This window comes from Schistocerca serialis, chromosome 4 (genome assembly GCF_023864345.2).
Source record: "Schistocerca serialis cubense isolate TAMUIC-IGC-003099 chromosome 4, iqSchSeri2.2, whole genome shotgun sequence".
In the NCBI taxonomy this organism is placed as follows: domain Eukaryota; kingdom Metazoa; phylum Arthropoda; class Insecta; order Orthoptera; family Acrididae; genus Schistocerca; species Schistocerca serialis.
In genome coordinates, this window is record NC_064641.1 from 242,493,779 (window position 1) to 242,519,358 (window position 25,580).

General features: G+C 44.4%; 1 protein-coding gene across 1 annotated transcript in view; it reads left to right on the top strand.

The window, feature by feature from the left end:
* LOC126474381 (octopamine receptor Oamb-like) overlaps window positions 1-25,580 on the top strand; it is a 524,955-nt gene that overhangs the window by 242,267 nt on the left and 257,108 nt on the right. Inside the window, exons 3-4 of the mRNA XM_050101849.1 lie at window positions 14,095-14,294; window positions 23,273-23,450. Coding sequence (XP_049957806.1) covers window positions 14,095-14,294; window positions 23,273-23,450 — 378 coding nt within the window. The remainder of the gene's footprint in view (window positions 1-14,094; window positions 14,295-23,272; window positions 23,451-25,580) is intronic.

Consider the following 25,580-nt stretch of genomic DNA (forward strand, 5'->3'; position numbering starts at 1 on the left):
ACTGTCGACTTCTAATAGAAGACACTTGGATCACATGTAATAGACGCCGACCCACGTATCCGTCTACCATATCCTGGTGGATCCAGTGTGCAAAACCTGCTCTTCGAAAAACTTTAATCCGGTATGGCAAAGATGTTGTCGCCTGGAGGAAGAGCACTATGGACTTTTACTACAGGATCCTACGAGAATGCTCCACGATGCCAGCCTCCCCTGAGCGCCATACAAGGATGAACCAAGCTAAGGCCCAAATCTCCACTCTCATGCGACGGCAATTGGAAGGGGCGATAGTACGATCTCGTACTGCTGATCGCATGCCTCTTGAACATCCGTCGATGTATCATATCATCCAAGAACGACAAAATCGACGCCGAAAATTGATTCACGTCCTAACGGATCAAGAAGGGCGTCACTACGTAACCCAATCTGCCATAGGGAATGTGCTTCACGCCCACTACCGGCAGCTCTACGCCGCAGTTCCACATTCCCCAGAGTTGATCGAGGAAGTCTCACAGCTCAACTTCGGAGGTATCCCAGGAGATGCGGCGATTGACTTGATGTCGGAGGTGACTGATGAGGAAGTCCGCGATGCGATCCGGGCAGGAACCATCAATCGCTCCCCGGGCCCCAACGGTCTTCCCCTCGAATTTTATCGCACCTTCCGTGATTTGTTAGAGTCCACCTTCACCTCCATCTGTCGGGAACCGATGTCTCCGGAAGTACCTGTGCCGGACGCTTTCATGGAAGGAATTATTATTCCTGTACATAAACCGCACGGTGGCAACAATATCAGTGATTATCGGCCCCTCACCCTCCTTAACAGTGATATGAAAATCTTCACTCGCCTTTTGGCAGCACGACTTAAAAACGTTGCCCGCAATGTTGTGTCGCCAGACCAAGCATCTTTGGGAGGCGACAACAATATTCGCACGGCTTTATGCCGCTACAGGGATATGATCGCCGTTACCCAGGCACAACGCCTCTCTGGGGCACTTGCGTCTTTGGACTTTAGTCAAGCTTTTGATAGGGTTGACCATTCGTTCCTTACGGCCGTTCTCCACCATATGGGTTTCCCGGTCGCCGTTATCACGGTAGTGATGCGCCTTCTGCGGGGTGCCTCATCCAGGATTATGTACAATGGCAGACTCACTCCACCGATAATAATAGGTCGATCCGTACGTCAAGGTTGCCCTCTATCAGCAATTTTGTACGCCTTTTCCTTGGAATCCTTGCTATGTGGACTAAGACAACGTTTGGTAGGGTTGTCCATAGATCGCTACCGATTCTGTTGCACGGCCTATGCTGACGATGTCGTCATCTGTTTACGTAATGCCGACGAAGTTCGAGCTGTTTTGACGTGGGTAGCGACTTATGGTGAGGCGTCGGGTAGCTCTTTAAACGTACGTAAGTCACAAGTTATGTTCATTGGCACGGGACTTCCCGTGGAGTGCGTTACACCTCTCACCACCGTTGATACCATTCGTTGTTTGGGAATAGATTTTTCATCTGATCTCCGGCGTTCAGCCACCATCAACTGCCGACGCCTCCTTTTAATGATCAGAGCAGGTCTTATGGACCATCGCCTTCGATCCCTAGATATTCTCCAACGAGCTCGATATGTCAATACATATATCGCATCCCGAGTTCCCCATGTAGCGCAAGTTCTACCTTTCCCACTTACTGTGGCACGTCGCATGTTGGCAGCGATGGCATCTTTCGTCAGCTCTGGGATGTTGTTCAAAGTTAACTATGCGACCCTTACTCTTCCCCGTGAACGAGGTGGGATAGGTCTGTTTCACGTGCCGGATAGAGCTCGCACCCTATTTGTCAGCTCCCAGATGACGGTATGGACACGTTGCCCAACGAGTCTCACTGGTCTCCTCCTGTCGGCATACTCGCCGGTCTCACTGTCAGCCCCAGTGATAATCTCGGATGTTCCGGCCCAGTTCCATTATATACGGTACTTCTTTCTGGAACTCAGTTATCTACACCTCACCTTACCGAGACAGCTTTTACTCAAGACAAAGGCAGTATACAATGTCCTCCAATTAGGTCGTCCACCTAACCCGATTGAACTAAAGTTCCCCCAGGTTGACTGGCGTCATGTATGGCGCGCGGTGTTCGCCTGTTACCTCGACACGAATGTTCAATCTGTCTGGTACATAACTGTCAATGGTAAGCAAATCAACCAATTTCGCCTTCATCGTATCCACCTCGCCCAATCACCTCTATGTTCCACGTGTGGAGTGCCAGACAATGATGAACATCGGTTTGTTTGCGGACCGGCGGCGGAGGTTTGGCACTTGGTTCGACGTATTGTGGCTTTTCTAACGCGGGACATTCCGGATCGGATTACTCCCCTTTCATTATTATTTCCAGAACGTGACTATTTTCCTCGGACAAAGACCAATGCTGTGAATTGGATTCGCGGACATGCCATTCACTACTTATTTGGACAAACTGTAGACTCTGTACTCGATTTTTGGACATACCTCAATGACCGTCATTATGTCGTTGTCCGTCACCCAAAATACAGACAATTTTTCTCGAACTTCCTTGGGAGCGCTTTCCACGAGCCGCCTCGCAGCTGGAATGTGTTAAGCCAAGAGAGAAGAAGGTTTCCTGTTTGACCCAATGAACATCTCTGAACAATTGAACGGAACACATCAATTTCGAGAAGACGTGACTCAACATATTACCAGCGGGGCGCAGAAAGCCTCTGATCAATTACACCAAAAAAAAAAAAAAAAATAAAATAAAATACAATAAATTAATAAATATAAAACAAAAAAAAATTAAAATAAAATTCAGAAAAAGGAAGATTTCGTTTTGTTTTTAAGGATAGCCCTAACCTTGATTTCCCATGTTTCCCCTGGTATATAGGCAGCTCTCTGGGGTAGGTTTAGTCAGGAGCCAACGTCTGAAGTGGCCCAGATTTTTTTTTTTTTTTAGGATGAAAAGTGGCGGTGGCACTTGTTTTTTTTAGTTCCATTAAAAAAAAAAAAAAAAAAGTGGCCGTGCGGTTAAAGGCGCTGCAGTCTGGAACCGCAAGACCGCTACGGTTGCAGGTTCGAATCCTGCCTCGGGCATGGATGTTTGTGATGTCCTTCGGTTAGTTAGGTTTAACTAGTTCTAAGTTCTAGGGGACTGATGACCACAGCAGTTGAGTCCCATAGTGCTCAGAGCCATTTGAACGATTTTTGTTAAGTCCCATAGCGCTCAAAGCTATTTGAACAGTATGTCGCCTCTGACGTTAACAGTTACACCTGTCGTATTCAACTGTTCAGGCGCGAGTTAGACAAGAGCACGAAACGTATTATTCAGCGCCAACAGATTTCACCTCAGTACAGCCTTATTTGCATTATTTATGTTTACACATGAAATAAAAGGAGATTGCTCAGTATTTTTTACACAAAATTTATCTCACCAAAAAAGTTACTGTAAATATAATTTGCTATCCTGGGTGACTTTATTAATTTGCAATGGTCTTGTTACATCGAAATAGCTGTGAGCAAACGAGGTATTACCATACCCAGTTACGTCATTAACGTACAATAATTACGGTAATGATATATGCGTAAGCTGTTTTTCATTACTTAATTTGATCCGAATGGTCGAGTAATATTGTTGTACAGTGCACAATGCGAAATTACTAAGTTCGATATTTCTTTGTTGTTTAGAACTTCATGCCATTTTCGCAGATGATGTAATAAATTCCCTGTTAGCTTTTCTCAGATTCGACATTGGTGCTGCTTTGGAGTTGTCTTGTTCTTGCTTGCAATTTTTCGGTCATAGTTCTGCTATGTCCTCGTTACAAAAGAGCAGGAGTAAAAAAAAAATTGACAAATTCATCGACGTAAATAGTATTCCGCTCGCGTTGGTTAAATGTTTGGTATTAAACAGTAATTTAATTATCAATAGAAAACGGTAAGCTCATACGCTATTTTAAGCATACCGCATTCAGGCGGTTTAATTTATTTCCACGTACCAAATATAATTCGTTTGAAGCGAGCATCAAATTTCAATTCTTGAATTAAAGAGGACCACAAATTTAATTTCGTCAAATCGCATCTGCGTTTGCACAAAAGAGGACCTCATTTGCAGATGAACAAATTAAATCCGCTTAGGTGGATGAACACATTCGTAAGTTTATCCTGCGTCCTATTAATGTTTCTGTGTCTTTTAGTAGACGAATTCAACTTCGGAGAGACCATATTTCTGTAAATTGACAGATTTGCTGAGGTCTACTGCGGTTATGATGTGACCGTGGATCGAATATTCTTTCTTTCCGATCTCAATTTTGGTAAGCGTTTAACTAAGAGACCGGCAACTAAATAAAAGCGTCGGTACAGAGTTCTTAGCAGTCATGTTTCATGGCAATGTTTCAACCCTCCTCGCTACGTCTGAGTTCGTGGCAGTTCACTTGTCGCATTGGTCCATTGAGTAAATAAAGAGTTGGCGACTTTACTTCCATCGTGTGAGGACACGCAGTACGTTCCATTTGGAGGACAGTATTCTATACCTCTTTCCGCCTACCTTCCGCAACGCACTCGCAGGTATCAAAACAGATTTCGTGTTTAACATGTTCTTACTGTTTTTCACACATTACACCTTAAACATGTCACGAATGTGTCTAGAGTGTGGAATGACCTCACTTGAAGAAAGTGCAATTTATTTTCACAAAAGTGCATTCCCAGATGACATCCTAAATGACAAAACAGAGCTATCCAACAAAATTTCTCCAGTGAATTTCCATAATTTTCTCATACAGTCACGCGCTAAGTACAGCCATGGAAAAGCGTATTCCATTGTGAGCCTATCCAGGATGAGCCCCTACAATGCATAAATCTAGCAGTGCTACGGAATGTAAATCCGTCGTTCTTTCTTCATCGTTTACAGAGGCCATTCCTACTATGAGTGAAATACAGAATATTAATTTTTTTATATAAAATGCGTAACATTTTAATTTTTGTATTATTTCATTTAATCTGATTAAAGTCACTAAATCACTTGCCTAATGGCCATACAGAATTCTCAGCACATTCATGTTAAGCAGTTTCAGTTCATTTTAGTCATACAGAGCCTGTAAGCAAAATAAAACTGTGGCCATAGTAGAACCTGTAGGCAAAATATAACTTTGGCCATAGATATAATTTTCGGATGCAAACAAAGATGTCAGCAGTCAACACGGCTAATACTGTGCTGTTACTGTGCAAGATAGAAGTAGGAAAGTGTTCGTGCCACATATATAAATGCAAAAATATGAATAACAACAAGCAAAGTAGAAAGCAAGTACAGCTAAACAGCAATATACAGTAAATATACAGCTCGTGAAGTTTAGAAACTAAAAAAAAATTGTTATTTTGCACAAGGCAGCTGCAGCATCCAATTTGCTGCCGACGTTGTAACGATCTACTGTCTGAAGATTCAAATATGAATTACGCTAACTAAAGAAGCGTGAAAGCCCGAAACGCATATTAGCTTAAATTGAAAACACATAAAAAGACTGGTTGATGTATTTCTTAATATAATTTAATCCGCAGCCACGGAGCTCAACAACCAGTAAACCTAATAAATTATAGAAGTCAGTGACACCGTAACATTAGAGAAACACAAATCCGTTTATATGAAACAGATCATTGACGTCGGGAAGACAGAACCTTTAAGACTGGTGTACGTCTTATTGAAAGAAACCTTCTTCATAGAAGACATTAGAATGCACATGTCCTGTCCACCGCCAACGCCTAAGAAAGCACACGGCAAACACTCATAGAAAACCACAACTTTAGCTAAAACGACTTCTACTCAACCGATGCCATTATGACAGAATAGTGGAATCAGACGAATTACGAACACCGAAAAGTGGTAGCACGATACACAACACATGCATACGGCCACAAGTTGTTACAAAACAAGATTTTCCAGCAGCCGAATGAAGATTACATGTTTGAACCGTGCAATGAGCGCTGTGAAAGATATCATGCAAAAAACGGCAAAAGAATAACAATGTCATTAATAAATCTAGGACTAGATTATTGTAACTCAGCTTGGTAATTTTGTTTGTTCTGTATTTTGCATTGTGCGCATTTTCATGAATAATAAAAACTTATGGTTATTGCTCACCGATCTTTCCGTTCCTTATTATACAGGGTGACCCAGCTGTCCTTACCGATGTCGTTTTATGCAACCCGCAATGTTATAACTGGTCTTCAAACTCCGCGAGATTTTCATATTCCCTCCCTTGCTATGCTCACACTATTCTCCTACAGAAAAAATGAACAGAATTTTTTATAGGAAATTTAATGTAGTTAAACCTTGCACTGGGATGCGTTCCAGTTGGAGGCCACGGTTTTCGAGTAGTTAAAGAAAAACGTTCGAAAGCGACCTTCAAACGCACCTCCATCGCTACTCTCATCCCTCACCAGTCAGGATTTCTAGTAGCAATCCCTGCTGCCAATGGACAAAAATTTCCGACTACAGAAACCATCCTCGATAAGCCTATTGGACTGTTTTTGGTCTCTATTGTCGGGGCTATTACGCCACGAGCGTAGTTTGTTATTTCGTTAACATTATTAATCTAAATGTGGCTTTGAGGGTAATGAAAGAAAAACGACATTCACAAACGTTACGCTGTAACTAATTATGTTGATATTTCGATCGAAATGTAACCCTTATAAGCACAATAGTTTCGTAATCAGAAGGCTTCACGAATGCAACGATGTAATTATTCGTTTTATATGGTTAAAATTCAAAAAGTATTAGGTAAAATTTACACAAACGTTAATTTTGCAATTTGTATATGCTCGACTAAGCCGGTGGCGTAATAAGGCTCGTCAATGAATACCATAGGAGTTCGAACGCGGGAAATAAGTCGTATAGTCGTAAATTTTGGTACATTACGGAGGAAGGAGTGCTGTGAACATTTTACTAGAGTTCGATGTCACTCTCGTCAAATTGCTGGAAATGAACAGTGTATTAGATAGTTGTTAGTCCGCACAGCATCACACTTGCAAAACACTGACTCCACTGGAACGCTTCACTTCTAAACGCTTATCTAGCACCTCGTTGTACTAGAGCGTAGTCTGTTGAGGGACTTCCATGTTACCCACTGAATGACCAGGAGAGCTCTTCCTTCGGGGGCATCCACTTGCCAAATGTTGACATTTCCCCTGCCGCTTTGATATCCCTGTTTGCTGTGGCATTGCCGTAACAGCTTCAGTAGTTGACATAATAATGTTCAAATGTGTGTGAAATCTTATGGGACTTATCTGCTAAGGTCATCAGTCCCTAAGCTTACACACTACTTACCCTAAATTATCCTAAGGACAAACACACACACCCATGCCCGATCGAGGACTCGAACCTCCGCCGGGACCAGCCGCACAGTCCATGACTGCAGCGCCTGAGACCGCTCGGCTAATCCCACGCGGCTCAGTAGTTGACAGTAAGCTCTTTCTTGATTTAAGCTGAGGATGTGCTGGCTGTCGACCATATAAAGGGTGGGCTCCCGTAGTCATAGCCTTGCTTTCCTCGTATCTAGCAGCTGTCTCGCGTCTAATTTCAAGAAGACAATCGAGTTTTTCTACGGGTGTAGGTCTTAAACAACCCGTGACAATGCCACAGGTCTCATTAAGCGCCACATCTGTGTTTCTGGTATGGTTGGAATTGAGCCATGCCGAACATACATATTAAGCACTGGAATAACACAGCACTAGCGCTCTAGTTCTCATGGCGCGTGGATGAGCTCCCCATATCGTACGTGTCAGTTTCCGCACCATACTGTTTCTGGCAAACACTTTCTGTTTCATGCTCCTGTTCAGCTCATTTATAAATATGTCTGCTACTCTTCCGGCAGACATTTCGCGAGCCATATATTACAATAACTATTCACACTCTGAACGTACGCTATGTACCGTCATAAAAGTCGCTTTCTAGCTAAAAATTATTTGTCATATGTATGGAGTTACGTAGACACAACTTATATTTCTACTAATGCGCCCTCCGGCAGAGTCATATTTCCGATTATTCGACGTCCAAAATATAATACAGACTTACATGTACTCCCCCCACCCCCCCCCCCCCCCCCCACCACCACCCTTTCCCGGGATTTCACTGCACTCTGCAAACGCATTTGATGCCTTGGCATACATTTCGTTCTGAATTTGACCTTTTACCTTTGAATATATGCATATAACAGCATACATTACGTTACGTCTGTGACTTATAATCGATTTATGGGCACTGCTTCAAATTACTCTATCTTTGCTGTAACTTTTCCCCGAGTGGAAAGAAGTGACGTTTGGTGTACAAAGGAAGGGAGCTCATATAACGTCGTGTTGGTTATGAAAATGACTTTTACTTCAGGCAGTATGCCTTCTGGGTTTAACTGTAACGCTTGCACGTGATGTGGTTGCTATCTGATAAACCTCATCCGCCGTTTAATAACAGGATATTCCTATAACACACTGACACCTATTAATTACTATTTTAGGCTTTCCGTTGTGAAATATTATCTTTGAATTTCAGTAAGCCAAACTTAATCTGTTTCTTTGTAGACAGCTTTCGAAAATGGCGTGTAAAGCCAAAATTAGTCAGTCGTGCAAAACATAATAAAGCGAACGATTGTCATAAGCATCCATGGTGGAATACTTCAGTGTGTCATCTGACAATTATGCGTCTGTCGTACCCATATTAAGAAATTGATTTAGTTTCTTTCTTTAAAGAAAAAAAAACGTAATCCATTAAGTTGATCATCTTCCTACAAACATATAGCATGTCGGTTACTTGTTTTTCTTAAAGTGTTTATTAACTGTTAAAAATGTATTCAAAAGCTTGAATATTTGTCTCCCAGGATTTCCTAGAAAAGCGTGAGCCTTCTTCAGGTGATTGAATTGAGTGAATGTCATCCCTCTAAAACCATCCATCGTTGTAACTATTAAGTTGCGGCAAGTAATTGAAAGTAAGGAAAATTTAATACTTTCGTAACAGAAAAGTTTCAATCCAATGAAGGCTATGAACTTGAAAACAGGATCAAAGTTTTCCATGTCTTTGGCGTGGAATCTTGTAGTTCCTAACCACCAAGTTGTATAAACCTGTACATCCTCGTTTTGCAGACTCATATCGAAGTAAAATTTCTTTACATCAATGTTTTACGTCTGCAAAGTGAGGTGACTATCGTTGTATCAACGGCATGTGGCATAAATCAGATGATTATTGTAAATGAACTTCACAGGCGCGTTCTTGAAGAATAATAACAGATAGTTAACAATTCAGAATAATTATTAATATGTCCAAGTTCACAGCATGCTGATTTCCCAACTCTACAGCTGACGGAAAGCTACGTCAGTTGCTATAAGAACTTTGTGAAGTCCAAGACCGGCTTACATAAGGTTATTCTCAAGCAGATCTGGGAACTTCGGTGTAGAGAACCAACACCAGATGAAGGTACAAACCGGACATGAACTTAATAAAATTCTTATTAACAACAGGGGTGGCTTTTCTTTAGTTAACAATAAAGTAGACAAGTTGTCAAAAGAACTTTAAGGCACTCTGCTCCTGTATCAATGTCTAATATCACTAGATCTCTTTTACTGAAGAGCATAATCTTCCTCACTGCCATTCTACTTCTGAATCTTTGTTGCCTTGGTCTTATTGTAATCTTGCTCCCGTATTAAAATATCTGTTATCTTCCTGTCTCACCCTAATCTAAATTTTTTACCGACGGTTACTGCCCATTTCAATTAATATTATTCATTCTCTGGCAAATAAAATTCTCAACTCTTCCTTGATCAGCTTCATCCTTTCGTCAGTCAAAGACAACGACACTCCGTCTGTTTGACGATAAAAGTTATTTTTCACGATAATCCGATTGACTTTTGCATTTAAAAACATCTTTTATGACGAACAGCAAGTGAGATAGAAGACGAGACATTTGACGCTGAGGATGATAAAAATAAACTGATAATAGTGCATTACGAGTATACAAAAAAAACACATATGTAAGCACACTGGTCCTTTGGAGTGCCGCAGATTGTGTATAACTGATTCCAAGCGGTAATATGAGCCCCCGCCGCTGACGCAAGCTAAGGCAAAGAGGTGATATGCATTTGCCAGACGGCTGTGGGAATCAGCGCATTAAGATGGGTCGGCGTGGAGACGTATAACAATGACAAAAAGGAGCTATCGTGTTTAGTTTAGGTGTTCCCACGACAACATCGTGAAAGTAGTTCCTCAGTTTGTTGAGAATGATGAACCTGTCTACAAGGAATGGTGTATTGGTCGCAGCTATGCAAGACAGTGTAAGAACAGCGGTCGTAAAATAATCGTGGCCAACAGGAATGGGAGACGAGTGTCAGGCATTGGCTATGAAAATCGGCTTCGAACCAGACAGGATTTGTCACTATCAGTGAATGCAGATCCTTCTCAACCACTTTCCTTGCGAACACTGAGAATGGAACTGCACGCAGTTGACAACTGGAGTCGGGTAAATTGCAGAATGCCAACGTCCACAGAGGCACATACAACTACAAATCTTCAATGGACCAAACAACACAGACACAGGGCAGTATCTGACAGGAGGAGTGGGGATGGTCCAACGAGTCGCAAATTTGTGGTCCAAAGAGTCGAAAATTTACCTCTTTTCAAATAATGCAAGGCGTCTAGAGCACCGACGGCCCACTGATGCGTTTATCGCAGTGTGTGGAGGGTATATTTTGGGCCACGGGTGATCCTGTAGTGTTGTGGGTCTATTTTTCGTACCATGGCTTAGGCACACTCATTAGTTTACGGTGAACATTAACCATATTTCCATATTCTCGGTGGTCAGCGTTGCTCTTTGTTCCACATCTTCGTGATTAGTCTGCTGTGGGCACTCCCCTTTTACGCGTTCTGTCTTCTCGGAAACATGCTCCCAACATATTTTAGAATATTCAATATTCATTTCCTTTAGTCAAATAATCGATTACTGACGGAGAATATGATAATTATTGCTCAGATTCAGTACTCCCTGCATTCTGTTCACTTCTCTATTTTAATACAGTGCCGGAACTGCTCAGCTGGAAGCCTAAAATCTGACTAGCGATAGATAACAATACTTTTAAGAGGAGTTGGTCACTATTAAAATGTTTCAGTGCCGAGGCGAAGCTACAGCTACAGGTAGACGAACAAGCAATCAGTTCCCTCCCTCCACCCTGTCCGCCTAGGATTGGGGACGGTCGCATTCTGTCGGAAAAACATTGTATTCTTCACTGAAACATTTCGGCAAGATAACAGATCTCTAGCCAAGCCTCTCGTCCCAGAGGATCGTGTGGATCTTCGTTACGACGACACGAAATAACGTTCGGTTTAATCTACTTGTGCTGCTGGTTCTTACCGTAATTTTTTTCGTAGAGGACGCAGCTTCTTGGCTGTGTCTACGTGTCTACAATCTTATTCGTCTGTTCCAAAATTGTCAATGTAGTGGGAGAGATTTTCTGCCTTCCTCACCACCTCGGTGCACTATTGGTTGAAAATATCAAAAATCCGCAAGAACAGGATATTGTTTAACATGTTTCCGTGAATTTGACTGGACGAAACTCGCAATAATTGCGAATTCCTAACCTGGAGGAAAGCAGCCAAGTTACAGAGCGTCCACAAGAAGACACTTCACGCTAGGGGACCAGAGAGTACACTTTATGTTAGGAGATTGTGGATTAAAGACTTGCTGGAGGGCGCCAGATGAGCCGAGCTTTGCGGCTGCACAGAAGGATGGTTGCACTCGACTAGTGAGGGCAGAAAGAGACCTGGACTCTGATTAGCCAGCCGCTACTGCCGCTGCCTTCCGCTTTACGTTGTGAGTATCGTAAGGTGCGCCGTCGTTGCAATCGGCATCTCCCTTCAGGAGCCAGTTGTTGCGATTTTTAATACTTCGGAGCTAGCTGGTTTGCTTTCAGTATCCGCTTTGGCGCTCTCACTGTATTCGATCCTATTTTTCTCTATTCTTCCTGTAATTTTCTACCCATGTTTTTTCACTATAATAGAAACGAACAGTCACTATAACTATCATTAAAACGTCTATGTGCATGCTGTGGTACCCCTATTGTCATGTCTGGTTGGGCCAGGCCTATTAATTTCCTTCCGGTAAGACGTTTCAGTTGCGTGACATTAATTTTTCTTTAATTAACTTTCATGACCATATGGGGTGTTTTCTTTCGCTTTCATCGGACATTAACATCATGGGGAGGGGGGGGGGGGGGGGGAATGCAAAACAGCACAAGTGACACCCCACACCCTCATCAACAACAGCTGTAGAGACAGGGCTAAGCTTATATGTTCTTGGTTTGACAAAAAAGTCAGCCACCCTATTACACCTCTACACGCCAGCTAAATTACCCGGTGTTAATCCCTTAAGCCGTCGGCACACGGACCGTGCTGTCGAACGTCAACGTTGAGCGTGCCAAGTTCAATGTGCTGCTGAGCGCTCAGAAATGATGCAACTTGTGCATACGGTACGTGGGCCCCAACGTCGTATACGCGATCGCAACGCACTCCAGCGGCAGTTGAGGAATGTTTCTAGTTCGTAAATCACACTGTTTACTCAACGGGCACGCGTAAAATTCCCACGTTAGCTCTATTAAAATGCACATTTCCTTCATCGTCCACGAAAAGGAAAGTACCATGTCCAGTCAATAAGTAAAGGAAAGTACCATTTCCAGTCAATAAGGATAAAAATGCACATTTCCTTCATCGTCCACGAAAAGGAAAGTACCATGTCCACTCAATAAGGATACAGGCTTATAAAAGTTCCATTACAAACATTGCGGTACAAATTTGGAATACTTCTCCGCATAAGATAAACATTATTTCATTATTCCCACATTTTAATAAAACCCCAAGGTCAGTCTTACTTGATCACTGTTCCTACCCAGTAGCAGAATCTTTGCAACATGTGAATTACGAAGCGTAAAAGAAAAAGGAGCAAAATATCTTTATACAAGTAGCGCAAGCTGTCCTGTAGATTAAGCCAATCGAACAATGTCACCACTCAAAAAAAAGGTGTGCTTATATTTACATAACATCAAATATTATAACATATACTTATATAAAACTAATAATAAAGTATCGGAACCTAATAAAAACGCGAATGTTACGAAAAAAAATTAGAAGGGTTAAGGCGCGAACCACCGCCTAGACGAAACCCCATTACTGGACAGACACGCGACTCACTAAGCTAAACCGCCAACCTGCCCCTTAGTCTGAGTGATATTGTGTTACCTTCTTAAAAAAATCGTTAACCGTAGATAATTATGTTACTAATTGAAATTTAATTATAACAAATTGCACCAAGAACAATGCGTTTTGGATGGATCTTCAGTGTGTCGCTGCCTTGAAAGAGCATACTCTCATAATACGCAAGTTACAATAATTCTTTTGCCACGAATGTGATGTTTCTCATTATTTTATTGGAACGAATAACACAACTAACAACGGGTTTTCAAGTGATTCGCAATTTGCTGGTGCTCAGAAACGGCATATGTACATATAGGCTTGAAATTAATGCCAATATGGCGCCTCACAACTCTGTACTGAAGCGAGACGGCGTACGTGTGACGTAGGTGGCGTTGTGCTATCTCATTCGTCAACGCTCTGACGCACGCTCAGAATATCTGACATGCCAGATATTGCTCTGCACGTTCGGAAAGACTCCTGAACGTGGTATTCCACGCTATGACGTCAGAAACTCAGCACGCTCAACGCTCAACGTTCGGATGCATGGTCCATGTGCCGACGGCTTTAGAACATTTTTGGGATTGCTTGGAGAAACGGGTGATATGTAGCAATTTGATAGCTCTGCGAGAGCTTATCATCCATGAGGGCTTCGGCATTCCTGAAAATACTTGTGGTGTCTCCTCCACGACGACTTCAGGCCATTTTCAGGCTCAGAGACGGTGTTACGAGATGTTAGCACGAAGTCTCCTAAGGGTTACAATTTTATTGTCCACTGTACCAGCTGCAGCTAATGCCGATCTCCTGTTTGCAGTCACAGCTAGAGTAGTGGCGCAAATGGCACGATCCCAGCCGTACGGCACTGCGTTGACAACTGGCGTTGCGCTCCCGCAGGTACGTGCTGTACTCGGCGCTGGGCTCGTTCTACCTGCCGATGCTGGTGATGCTGTTCTTCTACTGGCGCATCTACCGGGCAGCGGTGCGCACCACGCACGCCATCAACCAGGGCTTCCGCACGACGCGCGGCGTTCACTCGCGCTTCGACGACCAGCGGCTGACGCTGCGCATCCACCGCGGCCGCGGCTCGCTCAACAGCAACCACGACGGCGGCGGCGGCGGCTCCGGCAGCGGCCAGCCTTCGCCCAGCCCCTCCTCGGTGGCCGGCCGGTCACCGTCGGCGCGGCGAGTCAAGATCAGTGTCAGGTAGGCCGAGCCGCACCCCGCGTGCGCCGTCCGCTAGTACTCTATCTGATCAACAAGTATCCGGCACCTATTAGTGGACGTTAATAAGGCATATGTCCACCCTCCGCCCTTATGACGGGTTGATCTCTGCTGATGACACTTTCAGCGACGTATATGAAGTCTTCACGGGTTGTCAGCCCAGTAGCATCGTCGTCTCGTAGCAACGTTTCGATGGAATGCGTCTCCTTCATCTTCAGGCGAAGTGTCGGGATATCTGCTGCTCTCATCTATTACTTTCCCCTCTTTGCGGAAGTGTGAGGGGGAGTTTGTAGCCTTTAGGCTTTTACTCCCCTGTGTACGTGTGTGTGTGATTTTTCTATAGTTTTTTGGTGTCTGTGATATGTGATGAATTGTTGTGAATGTGTCTGGTACTTGCCTTGTGGTAGGCGAGATGATTATTGTTATGTGGGGAGGAACAGGATTAGGGATTGGTTATTGGGATTTTCTCTTCGACTTAATCGTCGAAGATCGTCATGCGGCGCTTGTGTTTATCGCGGGACATGTCATACCGACCTAGGGAGTGGATGAGTGCGTTTCCGGATCTGGAAGAACCCTCATAGAAGGCTCTTGTCAGATCTTGGAAACGCTCTCTCAGGAGTGGGATTTCAGCCGCGGCGTGCAGGTCGTCTGTGGGGAATCCAAGAGGCAGATGCAGTGCCCTCCTGAGGGCGCGGTTCTGCAGCCTCTGGAGTTTGTCCAGGTGCTGCTTTGCCGCGTATCCCCAGACAGGGCACGCATATTCCATTACTGGCCGGATCAGGGCCCGGTATACATTTACTGCTACTGGGCAGGGAAGTAAGCTGGTTGTGTTCAGGATAGGGTATAGGATGGACATTCTGGCGCAGACCTTCCTGTGGACCTCGTCTATGTGGGGTTTCCACGTAAGACGAGAGTCCAAGGTTACGCCAAGGTACTTGGCGGTTCTGCGCCAGGGGAGTTGGGTTCCATTTAGGTGGGGATGGAGGGGGGGACGTTGAGGAGGTTCGCGCCTTCCGAGCCTACGGATAATCAGCATTGCCTGCGTCTTCTCAGAGTTGATGGTGATGCGCCAGCGACCGGCCCAAGTTTCTGTGTCATCTAGAACCTTTTGTAGCCTACGGATGACCAGGTCCTTGTTCGCGTTTCTCGTGTAGAAGGCTGTATCGTCAGTGTACTGCGCAGTGCGCACCAGGGGGGCCGTTGGGGTGTCCGCAGTGTACAGACTGTACAATACTGGCCCCCGGACCGATTCCTGTGGCAGCCCAGCACGAATACGCCTTCTGGTGGAGGTGGCAGTTTCTACTTTGACGGAGAAAGTCCATGAGATAGCTCTTGATCAGCTGAACTATGCTCCCGGGAAACCCTTGTGTGTACAACTTGTAGAGTAGCCCTCTATGCCATACTGAATCGAAGGCTTTGGCTACGTCTAGTAGCACTATCCCGCAGTAGCCTCTGTGGTTGAAGCCCTCTGTGACTGCTGCAACCATTCTCATGACCTGTTGTGGGGCAGAATGGTTCTGCCGGAAATCAAATTGGAAATCTGGCAGAATTTGCTCTCTGGCAATGTGTTCTTGTATGGGTCTTAGCAGGAGGCGCTCATAGATCTTGCTGAGAGTTGGCAAGAGGCTAATCGGCCTGTAGTGCTGCGAGAATAGAGGGTCTTTCCCTGGTTTGTGTATCGCGACCACTTCCGCATGTTTCCAGCAAGCTGGGAACTCGCGGGAACGAGTAATCTCGTTGAGGACGTTCGCGAGATGTGTGATCGCTGTGGGTGGAAGTTTTTTGACTAACTGGTTTATGACACTATCGTGTCCTGGCGCCTTTTTTGTAGGGAGGGACTTGATTACTATTGCCACGTCCTCGGGGGCAAAAAGTATGGGTTCGTCCTCTGGGTCCTCCTCAGCATTGAGGAAGACAGTCAGTTGACATCTGACTAAATCTTCGTGCTCTTCATCCTGGGGTTCTGCCGTTTGAAACTGCTTCTCAAAGGAGTCGGCGAGGGCGTTGGCCTTCCCAGCATGGCTGTAGACCAGTCCCCGCTCGCCGTGCAGTGGCGGCATCCTAGCGCGTCTTTTTGTAAACTGTTTGGTTGCTTGCCATAGTGTATAATCGTCTACTTTGGGAGCCGTGAGGCGGTTTTGCCATTGCTGGTTTCTGTGCTCATTGAGCGCTGCCTTCAGTTCTCTCTGTAGACGATTGAGCAGCCTCCTGGTGGCCTGATTTTTGGTGATCTTCCACTCTTTTGCCACTCTGTTCTTATGTCTCATTTGAGCTATCAAGTGTTCCGGGAGCTGTATTTGCGGTGGAGGGCCATCCCTTTATGGAGGGGTGGCCTCTTCCGCTGCCTGCAAAATGGTGCCTGTTAAGTCTTGTAGCGCTTGTTCTACTGTTTCGGCAGTAGGTGGCGGAGCGCGAGCGATATCAGAGGCGACGGTTTCCTGGTATCGCTCCCAGTCTGTACGTTTGTAAGACGTCTGGTACCGTGGGAGTGCTACCCATTCTCCCACATCGACCTCTAGAATCACTGGGTTGTGGTCGGAGGACATTCTGTTGATTGTCCTTGCGGCCACAAATCCTGCGATCCTCCTAGTGAGAGCTATGTCTAACACATCGGGCCTGCTTCCGTTTTTGGGAAAATGTGTGGGCTCGACTGAACCCCATGTTTCGAAGTGGTGGGTGCGCGCTAGTTGTTGCAGCTTGGCGCCTGCTCTGGAGGTTACTCTAGAATTCCAGCCAGGGTGTTTGGCTTTGTCGGGATATCGTCGGTTGTGGGCTTATATCTCTGTTGGACTGCTCTCCGCTTCCCGCGGCCGGCCAATCACACGCCCGCGGTATCGCCCGATGCGCCTGGATCGGCCGGTGGTGGGGGGATCGCGTGCGCGGGGTTCGAGTCCCGGCTGTCTCTGTCTGCTCCGTCCGCGGCCCTTGGTGGAACGGAACGTTCTTCTCTGATTTTCCTGATTACAGGCTCCCAGGCTGTGCTGAGATGTTAGCCACTGTCGCGGTTGATTAGGTTGTCGTGTAACTGTATTTCTATGGACTCTTTGATTATTGAGTCCCAAAATCCGTTTGTACTGCATATTTTCTTTGTGTCCTCGAAATCGAAGGTGTGCTTCCCGTCAATACTATGTTCGGCCACTATGTTGGTCTGACCCAAGCGTACATGCCTAATGTGTTCACTGCGGCGCTGTGAGATGTAACGCTGCGTCTGTCCTATATATATTGCATCCCATTGCATTTCAGCGACGTGTCTTCCTCAAGAGCCGAAGCCAGGGAAGTTAGTGATGTAGGAGGTTGGGATCTGGAGCAAAGCCTTCCTTCTAAGGTGTTCCATTGGGTTCGGATTGGGACTATGGGAACGCCAGTCCATTTCTGGAATGTTATCTTTCGGAGAGCATTGCCTCACAGATAATGCTCTGTGATAAGGTGCATTATTATATTGATTTAAGGAGTCATCGTCTGCAAACTGTTCCTGTGCTTCACGCATTAAAGAGTGTTGTAAAATGTGTTCGTGTTCTTCCGCATCTAGCCTTTTCCTATGTTCAGTAGGGGGTGTACACCTTAACTGCCTTAGATACGCCTGTAGCGTAACACCATCACATCCGTACTTCAGTGCTGGTACCGTTCTACAGGCTTTCGCTAAGTCAAACCCTTCCATCTTACTGATACAGGATGCCGCGTGACTCGCCACTCCGAATCACTCGCTTTCACCATCAATTTCCCATTGCCGTCGCTCTTTACGCCACCTCAAGCACGGCTTAGCACTGACTACAGGAATATGTGACTCACGACGAGTTGCTTGATCGTTCCATCCTACTCCTTTCACTAGTGATTCCACTAACTGATTTCATGCTATCTTTTGCAGGTCTTCGTTTACCTGTAGAATCTCTTAGCTTTTCCACTTTGCAGTGACATAACCAATAGTCTATTCAGGCAGCCTTAAAAGGCCAGAAGTGTCCCTGATGGATGTGTTATGTAGTTGAGATCCAAATGATAGTCGTCGTTCAAAGCCAATGAGCTCTCCTTACCGATCAAATCTGACAACACAGTAGTCTTTGCCTTCATTTGCGTTGGCCGGTCTGCCTCTAGTGACACCTGCTGGTCCATTCCGCATTAGCAGAGGTGTCTGGATATTTTTGTTCAGATAGCTTACTCTTACGCTGACGCGTTCGGCCGGATTAAAACTATGTGCCAGATCGGTATTCCAACTAGGGGCCTAGCTTTTCGCAGGCGAATCTTAGGCTGAAACACCCAGATAATGGCAGTTACTGTTGCTAAACATCCCATATTGTAAGGTATTTCCCATGCCTTAGAGTTTAAACGATTAAACATTGAAGCATGAGTTTGTTTTGTAACTTGTTTTGTCCGAATCACAGTTGGGTACATAGCATTACTTATTTGTTATTGGACTGAATTTGCCTTCTTTAAACTGTAGCCTAAATCGATAGTCAACATACCTTGAACAATATATAGAATATATTACTAAACAATACGTTAATGTTTGACCGTTTGCGACAATAATGGACTACACTTTGTTGAAACGATACAATACCAACTACAGCTCCGAAACAGTGGTGTAGACAACAGAAGCTAGTCGTCGACAGTTGACTAGATGTTCGTTGTACGAATACGACTAACACCTGATATTAATGTCTAATTCACCTAAGCGAGTTAAACGACTTTGTGTCTCTTTACAAAAAGTGGGGATGTATAATTCTCTCCCGGGTGAAAATTCTATTCTTTTGTGGTCTATAATGTCGTTTACAAATTCGCCCTGATGAACCGTTTCATTGTCTTTCCTGCTCATCATTCGCAAGTCGCTGGAGATGACGAGTATGAAAAACGTCGAAACGGTGCTGAAATTATTCAACAAAACCATCTTGTGGACGTGCCTCTTATATACTGAAGAGCCAAAGAAACTAGTAGACCTGCCTAATATCCTATAGGGACCCCGCGAGCACGCGGAAGTACCGCAACACGACGTATCATGGATTCGACTAATTTCTGAAGTAGTGCTGGAGGGAACTGACACTTGAATCCTGCAGGCTGTCCATAAATCCGTAAGAGTACGAGGGGGCGGAAATCTCTTATGAACAGCACATCGCTGGGCATCCCAGTTATGCTAAATAATGTTCATGTCTGGGGCGTTCGCTGGCCAGCGGAAGTGTTTAAACGCAGAAGAGTGTTTCTGGAGCCAATCTGTAGCAATTCTGGACGTGTGGGGTGTCGCATTGTCCTGCTGGAATTGCCGTCTAATTGCACAATGGACATGAAAGGATGGAGGTGATCAGACAGGATGCTTAAGTACGTGTCACCTGTCAGTGTCGTATCTAGACGTATCAGGGGTCCCACGTCACTCCAACTGTACACGCCCACGCCATTACAGAGCCTTCATCAGCTTGAACAGTCCTCTGCTGACATGCATTGTCCATGGGTTTATGAGGCAGTCTCCAACTGCACACGCCCCGCACCATTACAGAGCCTCCATCAGCTTGAACAGTCCTGTGCTGACATGCAGGGTCCATGGATTCATGAGGCTGTCTCCATACCCGTAAACGTCTGTCCGCTCGATAAACTTGAAACGAGACTGGTCCGACCAGGCAACATATTTACAGTCATCAACAGTCCAATGTCGGTGTTGACGGGCCCAGGTGAGGCGTAAAGCTTTGTATCATGCAGTCATCAAGGGTACACGAGTGGGCCTTCGCCTCCGAAAGCCCGTATCGATTATGTTTCGTTAATTGGTTCGCACGCTGACACTTGTTGATGGCCCCGCACTGAACTCTGCACCAAAGGCACTTCTGTCACATTGAACGATTCTATTCCGTCGTCGTTGGTCCCGTTCTTGCAGGCCGCAGCGATGTCAGAGATTTGATGTTTTACCGGATTCCTGGTATTCACAGTACACTAGTGAAATGGTGGTGCGGGAAAATCCCCACTTCACTGCTACCTCGGAGATGCTGTGTCCCATCGCTCATGCGCCGACAACAACACCACGTTCAAACTCACTTAAATGTTGATAACCGGCCACTGTAGCAGCAGTAACCGATCTAGCAATTGCGCCTGACACTTGTTGTCTTATATAGGCGTTGCCGACAGCAGCCCCGTATTCCGCCTCTTTTCATATCCCTATATTTGAATACGCATGCCTATACCAGTTTCTTTGGCGCTTCGGTGTATGTCTTGCCAGTTCCAAACTCTTACAGGAGGCAGAACTAGTCAAAACTGGGAATAAAAGTGTCGTAAACATATGTCCAGAAACATATAACTGTTTACTTCTACATGCCCAAGTGTTTATACCAAACCATAAATAATATAAATAAATTTTAATTCTACCGAGAAGGGTCTTTCTGTTGGTTTTCATTGCTCATTTCGTATTGGTTGTGTTTGTATTTACTCTATTAATAGTGATGCTATTTGGGAATATATACCTTATTGTCAGTGGAAATTTTGTGAGTAAAAAAAAATATTTCTTTATTTTCTTGCGAAAGTAATCAGTTCAGAATGTGATCACCATCGCTCTTTTTTGTAGATAAAAAAGGCGAAGAAGAGGAAACAGCAAGAATTATGTCACCTGAAAATGACGAGTAGGAAACTTGTCGAAACGTTGCAACGACACGACTCCACGACTCTGATGATCAATGAAATTCGCCGAGAAATCCTGCGTTCCGAAAAATTTTCACTATAGATTCAGTAAAATCTGCGCAGTAACTATGTATCTAACGATAAAACAGGAAGATATCAAGGTTTTATGCATGGAGTGTAACCTTCTCTTTGTCTAAAAATATTGTGATGATGATGATGATGATGATGACGATGATGATGAGGTCCCATACTCCGAGGAGCATAGGGGGCGATGCGGGAGACCCGCACCGCCGACTAGGCAAGGTCCTTGCGGAGGTGGTTTTGGCATTGCCTTCCTCCGTCCGTAATGGGGATGATTGATGAGGATGAAGACGACACAACAACATCCAGTCATCTCGAGGCAGGGAAAGTCCCTGACCCCGCCGGGAATCGCGGAAAGCGAGAACGCTACCGCAAGACCACGAGCTGCGGACAAAAAAAATTGTACTTAGACCAAAACATTTGAACTCTACATACAAGATCTAAGTTGACAACGCGACGGGAAGCTAACGTCACTGCTTGCAAGATATGCACATTAGTATAACTTCATTTCTTTCTTCTATCATTACATACATAGTCAATTGACAGATTTTATAAAATCCATAATGTAAGTCATGATTAAGACAGAAACAGCCTGGTAAACATGGGTTCACAAACTGTCCATTTACAAAATAATTGCGAATAGACAGGTTGTAACCGCTACAGGTGCAGATATTGATACTGGTGACTGGTGAACGGTGCACTGAACGACATTACATCAGTATTTATGTCGTCTACAGACTAATAATTACAGTTATTACAAGTCGCACGTTTCTAGGTTGGTTAGCACCTCCAACTACACGTGGCAAGAACAAAACATTAGTACTTATTTTGTCCTGAGCTGCAGGTCAGGTATTGTAGTGTGGACACGTGAACTCAAAACGGTTAGTAGTACAAATGGATATGAAACGTGCAACTTTTAGATTTGGTCCCTATCTAATTGGAAGTATATTTTGCGTATCACGTACCTTAACAAGAAACACGATACTACTTCCACACGTTACATGTTACAAAGCATTCTACACTTATACCTCTTAAGGGAGGTGTTTCGACTGTTGCCCTCTCACTTAAATTCAAAACTACAGTCGTCTCTACTGTGAGTTGCAATTTTTTTATACAACCCCGTGTTACCTCACAAATCTTGACAAGACTGTTTAGTTCGCTGCTCCAGTTCTTCAAACATTTCGACGGGATGGCTATGCACTTCACTTATCAAATTACCCTGAACAGACAAACTCAGAGGGCTGACGTCAGATGATCAGTAGAGGTCAAAATACAGGCCCTGTTCAACCTATCCACCTCGGACCACATTAGTGTCTTACATGTTGTGTTACATCAACAGCAACTTGTGACTGTTCCCCGTCACGCATGTACGACGTTCTCCAACATTACACAAGTGGGTTATCCATAAGCAGTCCCGGAAATCCTCACCGCCATGAAGTCCTTGTAGGAATATGTGGGCCAATAAAGACGTTCAACAAATATTCATAACCACATGCCCAATGAGAAACCTTACCGACTCTCTAACTTGTGAACAGCATGTAACTCGTTAACAGCATGTAGGTTTGCGTCAAATTCGAGCCAGTTAGTTGGGATTTCAATTTAAAAGTTTACATTCCGAATCTATTGTGACTGAGTCTGCGGTCATTGTGTGTATTTTGTGAATAAAGCCTTCGTGATTTCTCATACATTTCTTTATTTACAACATCGTTTCGGCTACAGCCATCATCAGATTCAACCTTAGTACTTCGAAAAAAAAAACATTCTATGTCACTTTTAATAAAACGTATATCATAGGAGAACACAGGATTTATTGACACTGGCACTGTGTTGTTTTACAAATACTAAGTTTGTTCGTGTTATGGCAGTAGCCTAAAGGACGTCATAAATGAAAAAGATAATATTTGAGTGGTAGGCTGTACGCACAATAAATGATGAATTTCCGAGTAGCATGCGAATGAAATGTAAGTAACATTGCATACGAAGAAGGAGGTTCCATGTAACTTACAATCTGATAGATACAACTGAAATGGTTCCTCCTGATCTGGTACGAATGTGGTGATATCAAGAGTTTGTCGTTCCTGGGTCATGACGATTTCTTGACGTAGTTCGTGACAATAGTCCGTCGTGACGTAGACAGTTAAAGGTTCACATGGAAGAATACCAGTTCAGGGGACACCGAATCTAGGGCAGGACAGCATCAGACGAGCCGAAGATTGCAAGGGTGATGGCTGGCAGATCGGTGCAGACACTGTTGTGTACCTTTCATGGATGGCCATTGAGGAACCGACTCCGAGGGAGGCCAGCGTCCCAGGAGGTGAAGACTCCGAGGGTGACGGCTGGCGATTCGGTGAGGCGCGGCTGCCGTGAGCTCCGACTAATGTGGCGCTACGCGCTGCCGATGTTAGTCCGGAGAGTGAGCTTCTCGTGACTGCTTGCAGTCGAGAAGCGTCTTAAATAGGCACCGGCGGAAGAATATGCTAACGGCATTTTTTGAGCAGGTGGATCAAGGATGGAGGACAGTGCCACGACTGCAGTGTCGTTGTCGTCGTTAAGCACGTTGTTTGTGGGGGGGATAAGCGCCTCGGCTCCTGCTGGAGGCTGCCTTGTCAACATGCGTGCTTCTGTTTGTTGGCTGTACTGCAGACCAGGCCTGTTCAGGAGGTAGTTCGGCGAGCAAGAGCGCCTACGCTGGCTCGCAGCATAGGTAGAGACCGTTCGCGTTGTGTGGATCGGTCAGACGTCATTAGGTAGCGCAGAAGAAGTGCAAACAATGTACTGCCTTCGGAGTTATGACCATAGTCAGGTTTGGAGTAGCCTTAAATATCTACTGCTCAGTGCCTAAAGTGGAGAGTGGCTCTCTTCAATTCTATCAGAGTAGCATGATGGTTGGAGGAAACATGAAACCGAAGGTCAGATACGCTAACATCAATTTACCACACGTCAACGAAGAATACTTAAATATTTGTGGTGTGCGATGCTGCTTGAGATTGTCAGAGTGCTTCAAAGCACTGAACGCATGAAAAAATTCAATTTAGAACTGCATTACAATACTTTACACGCAAAATGTTATGGACGCCTGCAAGGCAAAGAGCGAGTTTATAGAGACATGTATACTTTCTGCAGCTGAGTTTGTATCTTCTGAGAGATCTAAAGAGTTTCAGGCGGTTAGTCCCCCTCGTTCAAACGCTCGAAGCAGAATTCAAGAAATATCCACTAAAGTTTCAGATAAGGTGTCTGATTCTTCTCATTTGCCGAATGACATTTGCGGAGTGCTAGTCTATCCACGAATTTGTTCCGAAGAAGGCTAGGGAGTGTTGACAATATGGGCCAGCAATTGAAGTATCTCGCTTCTGTGGCTACAGACGGCGCAGGTGCTGTGGTTGGCCGAAATATCGGTTTCGTAGCAGTTCTTCAAGAGACGGTAAAATTGTTACGCGGTCTACGGGAGATTTTTGCAATACATTCTTCTCCACCAATAGAATTTATGTGCTAAGAGTGTAATATGAGGGAAGCGATGAGTACAATATATTTCATCCACTACCATGCTCTCAAACATCGCCAGTTCAGAGCGTTTTTGGAAGAATTGGAAATCAGTTAGTGTGATGTGAGCAATCACAGTGGAATATACTGAATGAGTCAAGACAAATTCCTTGATAGAGCTCTTCAACTTCGGAATGAAACAGATGTATTAATGGACATGAGTGGTAAGCGAGTGGTAACCCTGATGCAGAACTGAAAATCGAAAGATGGATAGCAAAAGTGGCACTCCTCTGTGACATTACCAACCATATGAATGTTCTGAATTTTGCACTGCAAGGAAAAAGAATGATAATCTCAAAGATGTGTGAGCATTCAGAGCTTTAAAATGATATTCTCTTTGCAGAATGTTCAGCAAGGAAATGGGTACACTGCTCATTTCTCCATGCTATCATCTATAAACACGGGAATTGAGCGGAATTTTGAACAAAATCAAAATGCTAGTATACTCATTGAGTTCCTCCACGAAGTTGAGATTCGTTTCAAGGAATCTGAAAAGTTAAGTGAACATTTTAGTGTCATTTCACTTTCCTTTTCAGCTGACGTTGACAATGTGGAAACTGAGCTAATAAACTGAAACGTCCCCTTTAAACATTTATACACGACTGTGCTTAACCTGACACACAATATTTTGTTAGCGCAACGCAATCTGACTTTCAAAATTCCCTACAAAAGAATGGCCCTGACTAACATTAAACTATACCTTTCACAAATCACTTACCTCACAAAAATCTTCGCTGCTCCCACTACTGCAATACAGCAAGCGCCACTACTCCCAGCTAAATAAAAGATTCAAACTACTGAAGGCACTAACTACTGATAGGGATAGTTAGCAAATGAAAGATATTAATAGAGAACAAACAATGTATTTACCTTAATATCATCATATATAAATATATCAGTTTATGAAAAATTACAAAACTCCGCCATCTCTCTCCCCACATCCACCACTGCTG